This window comes from Melospiza georgiana, chromosome 3 (genome assembly GCF_028018845.1).
Source record: "Melospiza georgiana isolate bMelGeo1 chromosome 3, bMelGeo1.pri, whole genome shotgun sequence".
NCBI lineage: Eukaryota > Metazoa > Chordata > Aves > Passeriformes > Passerellidae > Melospiza > Melospiza georgiana.
Window position 1 is genome coordinate 33,920,121 of NC_080432.1, and position 14,436 is coordinate 33,934,556.

The window sequence follows — 14,436 nt, forward strand, 5'->3', positions numbered from 1 at the left end:
AGCTGCTTAACCTCCATTAAATATTTTTAAAATGCTTTCATTTAAATTATTTTAGGTACATATACTAATAAATAAGGCAGCATTCTGTTTTTCTTAGTTCCTCCTCCAGTGCTATTTGACCTGCTGACCCTCTATAGCAGCCACTTAATCAGAGATCGGCAGAGGAGTGATGTCAAGGCTCCCTGAGTCAGTGACCGCCCTTGTCCTTGGGAAAGAAAGGCCAGGGTTTATGCAGAGCTAAATGGTTTAAAAAGGTTTAATTGATAGTGTGAACAGGCTGGCTTGTAGAAAAGCTTACATGGCACTCAGAGGAATAGTCCCACAATAGTTCCTGGTAAAAAGAGAAATAATTTAAAAAAGTATTTTTGTAAGTATTATTTTTAAATTTTCTAACTAATAGCTTTAAGCATGTATGTGCTGAGCACTGAGCTCTCTGCTGCAGGTGAAAGTGTAAATTTCTATTTTTGTAGAAGTGCTGTATTGCTCTTAGTAGAGCACAGTGAGCTGTGCTATTTTCTCTGTTTAGTCAGAGCTTATTTAGATGTTTAGTATTTCTAACTTTTATGTAAATATTCTTTGTTAGTATGAGCCAAAAGAGATTTTTCTCCTGAACAGGGAAGACTATAAAAAGTCTTCTATATAAAAATATAGAAGATTTTAATTGGTTTCAAGTAATTAGACATGTCCTATGGCTTTTTTTTTCCTTATCTTTGGGACAAAGATAAGAAAAGGTACTCCAGATGTATAAGAAAATGTACTCCAAGTGTATATGTAACCAACACAGCCTAATTAAAGCACACACAAATTAGTTAATACTGGCAGCCCTGAAAACATACTGAGGATTTGGGACATTTCAAATTTATGACAGAAGGTAAGTGGCATTTAAAATAATGTCCCAGTGTAGCCTATCTTTTATGTGCTTTCATAAAATCCGAGAAGTTTTCAGCAGTTACCAAAATCTTAATGCAGAAAGAGTTGTCAATTGAGAAAAGATCAAACTGGTCATAGTTTTTGGAAATTGTTTTATAAGGAGACTGTTTTTCTTAAAGCACTTTTTGGCACATTCAGCCATGTGTTTCATCTGCTAGGCTGTATCCATGACCTCCTGTTTTCCATTTTGTTTTCATACAAGTAACATTTTGGTAGATTGGTGAACATTTATTTTCGCTTTAAACTTATAGTGTATGCTAAGAAAGGAATACTTGATTCTAGCCTGAAACAAAATGAAAGAGCAGTTTTACCTTGTACAGAAACTTGCTTTTGAGATGTCCTATGGTGCAGTGGTCAAAACACAGGTTCTCTTCAACCCCCAGATTGTTGTGAGCATTTTGTCCATGCCTCATTCTGGAACAGTATGGCTGACTGGGATTTGTGCCGTACAAATCCTGTTCAACACAGGTCTTGGATTTTGTTACAAGAGCAGCAAAGCTGTAAAAAGACATTTTGTTTTGTAAGTTCTTTACTCCATAGCCACAGGTTTGCATAGAATGCTACATAGTATGGAAAAGATGTAATAGAACATGTAGAATGTGTGTCTGTGCACCAGTACTGAGGCTTTGTGCACATATTACCTCTCTTGGCCAGAAGAATGTGAATTGTCTTGTGACAGCAATGCTGCTGTGGGTAACTGCATTTTGAAGCCCAGGCTGTGGTTAAGAAATGAGCATTACTGCCACAGATGGTAAGGATATGAAAGTGCTAAGGAATTGGTCATGTGTTCCTTCTCTATGCAGCGGGAGAATGCTAAGAGGATGATTAAAAAAAAGAAGCGGAATACTTTGTTATGACTTTCATTCTTCCTTTTGAAAAGTGTGTTTGATTGACAAATGTGATCAATTATGGTTGAATTGGAAAAAAATCTGAAAAAGAATAAGCATAATACTAGTTACATACATAGATCTCAGAGAGATTTGCAGTGGCTGTCTTAAAATTGGAAATTGGCTCTATTATACAGCAGTGGATCCTTCATAAAGCAACTTTTATGAGCCCTTCTAACCTTGCTGTAAATTAAGCTTGCATTAAGTTATTACTCTTTCCTAGGTGGACTCAAACTCTAGGTGGTGAAAGTAAATAATAATAATTATGACAAACAGTATGCATTTGTAATCTTGTATTTCCTCTTTTTCCTCTACATTTGATCGTGGTAATTTACTTACAAATTAGTTGGGGAAAGAAATTTTTCTCATTTTCCTATCCCTCACTTTAAAAAAAAAATGTTTTGCCTTTACCTGCTACTTCTGGGTAAAAGAAAGTAATTGTGGTAGTGTCCAGAAACTTTTAGAGCATTCCTAAAAGATTATAATAAAAATATCCTACCAAATCCTTCACTGCTCTACAGTGGTTTCGGCAGTGTGGCTGTAGGAGAGCCCGGATGTTTAACACTAAAGTATAGATTATAATTAGTGATTTCACTGCTATGATAAAAGCAGTATATGCTGTAATCCTGCTCAGGGAAACAAAATTTATTTTCCAGAGATGTGCTAATTTGTCCATTTTAGACTTCTCTTAGATGTTACTATGTACAAAGGAATTGTGGAATCATAGTTCTATGCAAAATTTCAGATGGACAAGGACCTGGTTTAGCCTGAGTGCTTATCACTTACTGCAGCTGTAAAGTGGGTCCTGAGGAAGTGCTTTGACCTTCTGCACGAGTCCAAGGCTTCAGCTTGTTTCCATCCTTCCTGTTCGGTTCTTCGAGTGGAGTCGTTCATTGTGCTCAGGAGTGACATTGCTGGGAAATGGTCTCCTGTATTTATGCACAGGATGGGCACTGCAGAGCGCAGAGAAGTGCAGCAGGAGATAATACATGCTGCCTCACTAATAACTTCAGGCTATTTGCTCTCTGTGCTGCCTCACTTCGGGGCCTCTCTGGAATAAAGTGCCAGCAGCGTGGTTTTTTATGATGCGAATGTATGTTAACTGGAGACTGATATCACTTCACTGTCCACTTGAGATTTATCTCACCGAGGACCAGAGGCTAAACTTGAACAAAGATTTGAGCAGTAAAATTCTAATGTTTTCAATTTGTTTAGTTTCTCTGCTATTTGGATATGAACTCACAGTGCAGCACTGCTGCAAAGACAGAGAATACCACCCTAGGGGTGTATATATACAGCTATCTCTTGTAAGACAAATAATCAGGCCTTGGGCAATATGACATGTTACAATATAATTTTGGGCTACTTATTATAAAGCAGGACATCGGGAAGTTATTGGACAGCAAAAAAATATTCAGTAGCTGAGAACATGGCTTAGAAACTACTGATTGAACTTGATGTGAAGAGAGGGCAAGTGTCTGAGAAGTCTGTGCAAATGCTGCATATCTCAGTAGCAGATGAAATTTTTCTATTGAAGTTGGACAATAATAACTAATAGCAACCAGCTAAGGGAGATAGAAACTCATATCAAGGGCCCTATTTTAGGATTCATGTTCCAAGATAGGTCATTGTTGCTGTCTAGTGTCTCTTAATACTGTGGCACCAGGATCTTTTGCAGAGCTCTCAAGCATTGCTACATTTTAAATAAACTGTACTCCTCCAAGGGGGGAGGAAAAAAATAAAGAGAAGACCAACTTGTGTGAATAAAACAGTTAAATATTTATTAATAATCAGGTAAAAATAGAATATGTTTTGGAAACTTATGTAATTATATTTTTACTAGTGTGCCATTACTTGAATTGTCTTCTGATCAGAAAGAAATTATTACAATGAAATAAGGCCATACATTGTGAAATAGATTATGCAAGTGGAACAACATCATTAAGAGAATGTGTGTAAAAGCTCTTTCATTAGGAACTTCAGGTAAGGTTGTGAATAATGGGTAAATTCTTGAATGGCCAGATTAGAGGTGTATGTGACTGTATTTTTCAGTAATAGATAAATATCAGCATAAATAAAGATTGCTTGTAAGTGCAATAGGATGAAATATGGCATAGCAGAATCATACCAAACATACTGTGGGAAATGTGAAATGAATGCTCCAATTCATAATTTGAAATAATACAGGAACAGGACAGGGTTGAGGGTGAAAGCTGTTTAATACCAGATCAGTAACTTTCTTTTACCAATTTCTTAGTTTCTGTGAAAGTATTTGTGTAGGTTACAAGCTCTATGTTAAAGAGGAGTAAAATATAAATAAGAAATGCTCATCAAATATTGTTTTTACAAAGAAAGTCTATCTTATTTCAAGGATTAAGTCAAGCACTGTTGAGAAAAATGAGGAGACATTCTTAAGAAGATACGTGCATTTCTTATGGTTTGCAGTTGGCCATTTTCAGAGCTGAGCTCTCAGACTGGAATGGACAAATGTCTCTTCACTTGTGCTGCATTTATGAGTATTTCTCATGTCCTTGGGTCTTTCCCCACAGAAATGTTAATGTATTCCCCCTGTTTTGCGTTTGCACTGGCTAAGAGTCTGAAGAGAGATAACCAACATTCTCAAAATCCCTGTCTTTTGCAGGTTTTTATTTTTCTCCATCCAGCGCCACTGGCTGTCTGCCGTGCCTGTGCCACACAGCTGGTTCTGTGACTCAGATCTGTGATAACCTCACCGGCCAATGTAGTTGCCAAGATGCCTCTGTAACAGGACGGACTTGTGAACATTGCAAAGAACTTTATTTTGGATTTGACTCTGTCACAGGGAGGTGAGTTTTTCTTTTCTTACAGGTCACTTATAACCTCCTTGTCACATTTTTTCTCATGGCTCAGTCAAAGGTTTAGTGACAATGGAAAGATATGTTCTAGGTAGGTAATCCTTCTATGAGTTCATGTGTCCACTCTGATTTACATGTGATACACTACACAATCCCCTGTGCTCCCATGAGATGAAGAAAATAGAAATTTTGCTAGGATTTAAGTAGTAACAGCATGAAAGGTCTATAAGGCTAAGTTATCGCAATTTGTTAATTGTTTCCCTATGTTTTTTCTGCATCTTCAGTAAGGTGTGTTGTTTTCTGAGGTGTTAACGATTGACTATTAAAATGCAGGTAATTTGCCATTCTTACAAACTAGTGAATGCTATTGAAGATTTCAGGAAGATTTAATGGGGGATGGTGGGGAGAAAAGGAGAAAACTACAGATATCCCTGACTTCCCAAATTTCTTTTGGTAAAAACAGTACAAATATTCACTCCACCTTGACTCTTAAAAATTTGTTTTTCTGAAGCAGTGCATTCTTTTTCAACATTTTCTTATGTGCCACAAGGTAAATTATATTTCTAATGCAGCCTGGCATATTTAGGTACATGGATTCCCTGGATTATAAGGGGAAAACATATATATAATATAGTGCACTGTTATTTCAACTACTGCACTATCTTTTTTTTTCCAGGATCATCTTTCTTGCCTAGTCCTCACAATCTCAATTTCCTTTTAAAATATTGTCCAGAAAGATTGCACGGCTCTTATGCTATTATCTTTTCATACAGACTGATGGTGTTAAATTGTTTTGTTATATTTGGTATTTTTGCCTTTTAAAAAACCAAACCCACATACCACAGGCAAAAGCAAAACCTGTACAATGTTCCCCTCCCTCTTCTCCTCTCCCCTAACTAGTCTGGGGTAGACATGCTTTTAGGCAGTGATTAGTAATGTCATCCTGCATATATTTGACATTATTCTGCAGATTTTTCACTTTAACTTTTATGTTACTGTCACTCATTAGGAGATTTTTTAAATTATTTTTTACTGTTTCGGGTCACAGAGGCATCTGCTAATAGCCATAAAGTAATCTGTAGGAATAAGGACTTCCTATTTTCACTTCCTGTCATTTCTAATGGTGAGAAATAAAGACTGTGTAATATTAAAGTTCCCTTTGAAATATATTTTCCTTAATATTAATGATATCTTTTTATTTTAGTTACTTGGAATAGATTCTCCCTTCACCCCTCAGTTTTAGCACATTTGTGCTAAGGAATAGCTTTTCTGAGCTAGATACTGGCTTTCAAATACCTGCATTTTAACCTGTCTTTTGCAATTCAAAATGTGGAAATATAAATCATCTAGATCCAGACCTTGTAAGGATAGAAAGTTTTTAGAGTTCTGGGATTTGAATCTGAATTGGCTTTAATTCCTTAATACTAGTTAATCCTCATGGCAGTATTGAAGACTACTCTGGTTGTCTGATGAACTTATGTTGCATTTTCTTGGCTCTCTTTCATTGTTGTCTTCTTGGGAAGTGTACCTCTGTTCCTCAGGCAGAAACTTTTATCCACTGACAATGATAATGCAGGTCTTTATTTGTTAATCTATTTTATTCCATTTCTTTAACTGTTAATATCTTCATAAAAAGAGTAATATGCTTTTTGTTTCTCCATAAAGTTGCCAGGTCATTTAAGCCATCCTTGCTGCAAGTGTCTCTTTTAAGGACAGAAAAGGATGTGAGCTATCTGTAGTGGCAAAGACATATCTGTCTTTGCACAGTAGCACAAAAGAAGCAGAAACTGTGATACACAGAGATTGTGAGGCTTTAAAATTCTCCCACTCTGAATGCATATGTGAGCTGATTTATTTTGTGCTGTTTTTGAGATAAAACAGGAACTCCATAGTCTTTAATGCATTTCAGGTTACGAAGCAGGAAAATTTCTTGGCTTTTAACAAATTAGGAATACTGAGTGTTTGCAGCAATCTGAGCAGGTCTGTAATGGTTGTGAGCATCTGTACACATTTGAAATGCTTTACCTCTGTATTGTTTACTATAATGAACTGGTCAATGAACATCACAAATTGTTTATCTATTTATATATATATCTTGACAGATTACTGTTTATGAAATCTATTTAGCAAGTGAGGTTTTCCCATAAGGATGAAAAATGAAGATTTTAAACAGATTGCTGGAGAGGCTCTAACTGCACCTAGAGAGTCAATGTAATAAAGGTTTCTCTATATTAATATTACAAAAACCATTTATCCTCAGAAAATCAATATCACAATTCATCTTGGCATGACATTTCTCTTTCCATGTTTTAAAAGTCTGTTTTCCTTGATTATATATAATTCTGTTTTAATAAAACTCAAATATGTTTGACTTAGAGTACCTTGAAAAAGTAGCATTTGACAAGAATACTGCAAATATTTTTCACTTGATTAAAAGTTACTTATCTTTTTTAAAAGAATTGGATTTTTTTTGAAAATTCATAATTGACTGAATCCTTAATTCTGACTGAAAAGCATGAACTATGCCTAACAATAAATCCAGTTCTAGTTTTTTGCAGATAAAGAACATGATGCGTGTGATTACACAGAAATAATGTGTAATCCCATGGAGCAGAATATGGTGGAATATCTGCTGTTATTTGCAGGATCAGGAACCTCATGCAGTATAGGTGAAGGTAGGGAGCCTACACTTTTCCTAGAAGAAAAATGCAACAAGGAGAAAGGAGCAGCCCCACCCTGCCAGGCTGAGAACTATCATTGTGACTATATGGGTGTTGAGTGTGGTTGTCATGTGTGAATGATAATCAAAACTAGAATAATCAGGAGACCCTTATTCATAAGAGGTGCAGCAATATACAGCAACAATAGGAGAAGCTTGTCTTTCTCTGTTTATCTATCAAGAAACTTTTGTTAACATCACCCCCCTACTAAATAATCAGCATGTAATGAAATGATGAAATAATAATAAAATACTGTCTCACTGAGTAAAATTTTTTTTGTAACTTAACTGGGTTTAGTTAAAGTACTCTAAACAAAACCTCCATTTAAAGGGGGATTTGGTTGCACTGTCCGTAGATGAAAAGACTTTTGAAAAAATTGCCCTTTTCTCTTGACTGTAAAAGAGAGCAAACCACAGTATAGTGGCTTCCAAGAGAGAATGTATTTTATTTATTCTCAAAAGGATATTAGTCCATAAAACAAATTTGCAGCTTATTTTGCAGCTTTAGCTTTTATCAGCCTTTTTAAGGGTGTTGAATGATTCCCCAGGAGATCACACAGCACGAGCTGCTGTGGAGTAAAGGAGCTCTAATACAGAGAGCTCTGCAATAGGCAGAAAATGTATGTGAAGAGTTTCCTTAAGCTTGTTTAAAAATCTGTCACATTTAATGCCTATTTCACTGATTATTGACCTGAATTTTAGTGTCCTAATGTGAAAACAGTTTCCACCTTCCCCTCCTCTCTCCCTTGCCTCAAAAAGCTGATACCTAAAGCATACTTGAACTCAGTTTTTTTCTGCTTTCATGAAGATAGTAGGAGATACAGACCAAGGTGTGATGGTGGTGACTGGGAAGATGGCAAAGTAACTTGTGTAAGGGCACCACATATTTCCTTAGGTCTGGTGAAACTGGCCAAGGAAAATCAGCCAAATATAAATTGACTCTTTAGTCTTAGGGTTAGCAGAATAAAGGGGGTAGAGCCTTAGACTTCTCTGGAGTCTTTTTTTTTTTTTTGCTACTTCATCACCTTGGGACCTGGCATCTGGAGTAATTTTAAAATTCCCTTGAGGCTGATGCTGCTTACGCCCTGAGGATTGGAGATTTCCACCTCAGTACAAGGGGAGGGAAATGCAGACTTCCCAGTATGTTTTAGCTGCGGTGTACCTTCCCACCTGTTTCCCAGACCATGGCTTTTCAGATCTCTTTTAGTCTGCAGCAATTAAAATATAGTGAAATTAGAATCTAGATGGAGAAGTTTTATTTGCCGTTGTTGACTTTGTTATGAGTAATAAAAGCAGTCTGTATTGCAAGGGGTAGCATTACCGTATTTGTAGTCATTGCTTTGCTTAATTTATGACATGTTCAAACTCTTTGAATATTTGTACAATCTGACATTGGTATCCATGCTATAAATGAGTGTCAGTGGGGAAATAGTGTATCAGGTGAAGAGCAAGTTGATCACAAGAGGTTTCACATGCAAAAGCCAAAGGATAAATTAATCCTGAAAGTATTTTACTGGTCCCAGAGAGATTTACAGAATTGAAGCATGGCATTTGTGTGATACCAGTGCATTTAATTTTTTTGTTCTTTTTAATTTAAAAATAATTTACTTGTAGATTTAATTAATTATTCACTGTAGTTATTTCAAATTTTGTCCTTCAGGCTCTAAAACCACTGTGCTTTCTGTTAGAATATTAGTATTTTTGCTGTTTTGTTTCCTGTCACTGTTTTAATCTGAGTTTTTCTCCACTCTGTTTTGGTCGCCATTCATTTTCTTTTATTCACAGCATGTAATTTTTTTCAACCGCAAGTTGCCTTTGTGGGCAAGAAATTATTAGTTGATTTATTTTTTCCAACTAAAGCATAGTTTCCCTGAGGTAGAAGGTTGCCTATTTTGTGCAGGAACCTCTTGAGCTGGTTACATATGTATCACTGAACTCTGCAGCTCTCGAGAAAGGTTGTGTGAGTAAGAATATAAGACTGAGTGCATAATGTGATTATTACTGAACATTATTGTCCAGTTTGTGTATGGATCAATATATATAAAAGCTCTTTTGTTCTAAGCCATTTTTATATAAATTAGAATATTATTGTGGCAGCGAAATATTTATTTTTATAAATATTTCACTGCCAGAAATACTTTTTGCAAGTTTTTTTAATCAGACTAATAGATTTTCTGCTCTGTTTCAGACTACTGAACTGTTTATGATGTTTTAATTATGTCGCCCAAGAATCTTTTAAACAAAACCCTACTGTGCTTAACTGAAGTGTTGATGTGTGTTGATGACTTCCTTGATTTGTTTTTGTTTATAGATGTCAGCACTGTAATTGTCATCCTGCCGGAGCCATTAGTGGGACTTGTCATCTTGTTACTGGACAGTGTGTTTGTAAACAATTTGTAACTGGCTTGAAATGTGACAACTGTGTTCCTGACGCCAGTAATTTGGATGTCCACAACCTCTTTGGCTGCAGTAAAAGTAAGTGGATGTTAGGTCTTAAAAGCATGTCTTTTAAATTAAAGTTTTTAATTGATTTAGTGAGTATTGAATTGGGTCAGCAGTAAATTATTTCCTCCCCACCCCCAAATGTAAGGTCACTGAAGTTTGAGTGATTTTTACTGTATTGTAGGATTGTTTTCTACAGAGATGTGTAGAATCCTTTGTGTCATACACACATTAGGCTTGTAGTTTAACCCAGGGGATAAGGGTTAAACTACAAGGGACAACCCATAGTTTCCTTGCACATTTTCTTTGTAGTGACTAATCCAGAGTTCATCTTTTAGTCAAAAATGCAGCAGCATTTGTACAACTTACAGTTTAGCCCCCTTTCCTGCCGCTGACAGGAGGCAGGACATCTGCCTTCAGAAGGTCTGAGGAACAGAAGGTCTTGTGAAAACCTACTCCTGGTGATTAATTCCAAATGTTCTCCTCAGTGCAATGTAGCTTTGCCTTTCTCCTCTTGGGACACTTTTTCAGTCAGTTTGGGAAAATTATGTGATGTGATGTAACAAAGCATCATAAATTGGCATGTTTGAGGTGGGGTCAATGCTATATTGAGGGTCAAATCATGAATTGTAATGAAACAAATTGCAGAGGAACATATGGATATCAAGATCACCAGCACACAGTCTCCAAGCTGGCAGAATTATTAAAGAAGAAAAGGCAAAAGTATACGTCATAAGAAAATTCAGTACTTAACTTGTCTTTGGGTCAGTGTTCAGACATGGGTTTTGAGGGCATCATGCTATGCAATACCAAACCATGTGGGAAGGAGCTCAGGTCACTCTGGAAAAGCTGTGTTCCATTTTGGTGGCACACCTTACTGCCATACACAGTTAACAGCCCAGCCTTGGAAGCCTTGAAAGCAATGATTGAAGAACTCTGCAGGTGGTAGGTGAATATTTTTGTCAGCAGGCCTAATTAATAATGGTCACACTGGTCATAATGCAACAACAGGGTTAGACATTCCCAAGTTATCTCTGGAATATGCTTCTGGATCTTCCCTCAACAAAATATTTCTTTGTGTGTTCTGCATGGGTATTTATATGATATTCATAACGGTGATATGTGAAAATCATAGATTTTCAAGCAGAGATGTAAATGCACAAAGTATTTACAGGTAGAGACAGCTATCACTTTGTATTTTTATTTAATTTTAAATCAGTTTAAATTTCAAATCATATGCATGGTAGAATGCATGGCGTTATAAATGGTCATAAATATCCTATAGAGAATGATTTCTTTCTGAAGACATTTTTTTTTTTAGCTTTTCTCAAAGTTTGGAAGTATTTAAATAGTTTTGATTCCTTTTTCCCCATACTCTTCTGTAAAAAGCACAGTATCTATTCATTGTTCAGGCAGTTGATTGGCTCGTTGTTTCTTTAAAAAATGTAAGATGTTGCAACTGAATGTGTAATAATAATAATACATGGCACTTTTATGATGCTGTTCATCTTCAAAGTGCTTTACAAACATAAGCCAACCTACTTATTTGTGTTGGGATACACATTGGATAAAGGTCAATAGCAATTCAACTATAAAATTGATTAATAATAGTATGACATAGAGAAATAATGTCATAGATTTTAGTTAGATAAACGTACATCAGGCAGTATTCTGAATGACAAGCGGAGTCCTCTTCTGGACATAGAGGATATAGCAATTGGTGTCTTTTGGTTATTCATACCAAAATATTTGAACTTGTTGCACACATGTGGAGCTTTGCCTGGCATGGCATTTGTAGTTATTTTCATTGCAAAACAGTATTTTGTTGACACATTCATTACTGGTTATAAGTCTTTGCCAAGTGAAGCAAAAGTAAGTTGCTGTTACTGTCCAAATAGTGTTCTTTAAGAAAAAGAGTTTTTTATTTAGCAATTTTTCTACTTAACAGTATCTTAGATGCTGCACAAAAATGTACCATGAAGTACTTTGCTTACTATTTAAAATTCAAACCAGCAAACCTCTGGAAGCAATATGCAGTAGTGTGAGACTGCCAGTGGAGAATGAAGGTGATGCTGGTAAATTGCTGTGATTGCTCAGGTCTTGTAAGTATATATTACATGGAGAGAAATTCTTTTAAATGCCAAAGGGATTTAGGAACACTTGTTTCCTCTGATTCTCAAACTTTACTCCTGTAGAAACTTTAGCATACATTTACTTCCTAAGTGAGACAAACTCAAAAGTTGCAGATTGGCATCAGAACAACCTATGCATTGTAAGGGGAGATGATGATTATGTTCAGTTCAATCCAATGAATTCTAGAAATATTTTGTGTTATTTCTTGGCTGAGAGACTGCAGTAGAAGCAGGGCTTTTCATTATCTTACTCTAAATAAAAAGCTTCATCTCACTTTCCAGATTTGTATTAAAAACCTGTATATAGTGTGCCCACTGATTTTGGTCTAAGTCTCTATATCTATCACTTGTGTGGCTTGAGGTCCTCATGACATTTTCTATCTGCAGCTTCATTCTTTGCTTCTTGTCTCCTGTTAGCTTGGCTGAACAGATTTTAGTAATTAACTTTTGGTGGTACTAAGCAAATATCCACATAATGAGGAGGATGATAGTTTATAAAAGAAGAGAATAAAATCCATGTTTCAAATCTTGATGTTCTTCTATAATACTTAATGTAGGGGAAAAAAGTTAATTGGGTGGTTCTGAATCCAGCTTCTGGTACCTTACTCCATGTGCTGATTTCTGTGCTGCCCTGGACTATCCTCATTCCTTGAGAAAAATGTTTTCCTCTACATCCACACTCCCTTGGTGAAGAGGATGGGGAAATGGCACAGTCTGCCTTTGATAGCAGTCACTATCTGCCAAAACAGACCTGTCTTGTTCTGTGCTGATGCATGGTGTAGGGGACAGAGGGTAGGGCTTTCCTCAGTGTAACTGGATTACTGGAGGTCCTACAGCAAGCTGTGGACTCATGCTCTGACCTGAATAATTACATAAATATAGAATCATGGAATCATCTAGGTTGGAAAGGACCTTTGAGATAATAGAGTCCATCTATCAAAATGTATGTTTATGTTAACATGTGAGTATGTATGTATATTAAGTTTAATTTCTGATTATTAGCTATTATCTTAGGAAGGACCATGATTACACATTTGGATGACAAAAGAGCCGTAGGAGAGATTTTGAATGCTCTTTCTTAAAATGTGAGGCACTTGGCTTTTGAACTTCAAGCTTGTTTTTCTCTTTATTGATACTATTGCAATAAAATAACACATTTTTCAAAGTCAATAGAGGTAGTAGGAGAGTCAAATTTTGGCAAATTAACATGTCAAGCTGATTTCTTAAATTGTTAAGATACCTTAGTCTCATGGATTTGAATTTTACTGGAAACAAATGGAAGCCAATTGCCTAAATAAACTTAAATTTTGCCCTTTATGTTTCTGTGATTTCATTATATTAAGTAAGCTTATTTTAACACTTCAGTAAAATCTGGACTTAGTTGGACTTTCCGGTTGTATTTTACTTGAGGAGTTTATGCCTGGTCTGTGCTAAAATGGAATGAATCTTTTGAAAAAATAAATCCTAATTGAAGTAGAAAGTTCAATAAAGCAACCATATAAATAAATTCTCGTTTTATAAAGATCTTGAAATACATTTAAAAGAAACCCCACCCCACCTGTTTGGAAAACACTTGCTTCATTTTGGGGTGGAATGGGGGATTAAGTTTATTCATAATTTATTTAAATATATACATTTTTTCATAGATAAAAAACGTTGTTGAAGAGCATTTGGATGAGTTGTTGTAGTTTATTAGTGTCTTGCCCTGGTGACTGTACATTTACTCAAAGGGATTTTTGGTGAAGAATGCTTAGCAGTTTCTTTGCATTTTTCTCTAAATTTGTGTGATTATTGATTACCTTGATTTTTACATCCTCAGTTTTTGTGTATGTTTTAGCTCCTTTCCAGCAACCTCCTCCTACAGGAGAAGTTCTCAATTCCTCTGCTATCAATCTTTCATGGAGTTCCCCTGACTCTCCAAATTCTAACAGGCTTATTTACCAGCTATATAGGGATGAGGAAGAAATTTATACAACTGAAGACTACCATCCTTATGGTAAGTAAGGTTGCATCAAAGATTTTGTATTTGTCTGTATATATATCTATATCTATATCTATGTGTGGTGTTTCTTAGCTATTTCTCATTCTTGTCATTATCATTCTCCTTTTGAATATATTATCCTGTTTCCCTTTAATGAGTTATTGTTCTGTGTTACTAGTTTTGCTTGAAAGGAATGAATAACTTAGTCTAAAATCTGGCGAATGGAATCACCCAAAATACCTGATAACTATTTTAGTTTTTAATCTGAAAAACTTTAAAATTGACTTTCCAAAAGTATTTATTGAAAATATACACAGATGCCAAAACCTATGAGTCAAAGTCACAGATAAAGAATTACAGTGAACAGAAGAGACCATAATGTGCTTAAACTTATTTTTTCATCTTCTTGGTTTTAAACTGTTAACAGATAGGAAAGCTTTTTGTGGCCTCTAACTTTTAGCACCTTCTGTTAAGCTATCAGTGTAGCTCCTGATTTGTCTTTAGCAGCACC

General features: G+C 35.7%; 1 protein-coding gene across 1 annotated transcript in view; it reads left to right on the forward strand.

The window, feature by feature from the left end:
- Positions 1 to 14,436, forward strand: part of USH2A (usherin) — a 372,550-nt gene that overhangs the window by 63,052 nt on the left and 295,062 nt on the right. Inside the window, exons 13-15 of the mRNA XM_058020039.1 lie at positions 4,459 to 4,642; positions 9,682 to 9,845; positions 13,782 to 13,940. Of these exons, the coding sequence (XP_057876022.1) occupies positions 4,459 to 4,642; positions 9,682 to 9,845; positions 13,782 to 13,940 (507 nt within the window). The remainder of the gene's footprint in view (positions 1 to 4,458; positions 4,643 to 9,681; positions 9,846 to 13,781; positions 13,941 to 14,436) is intronic.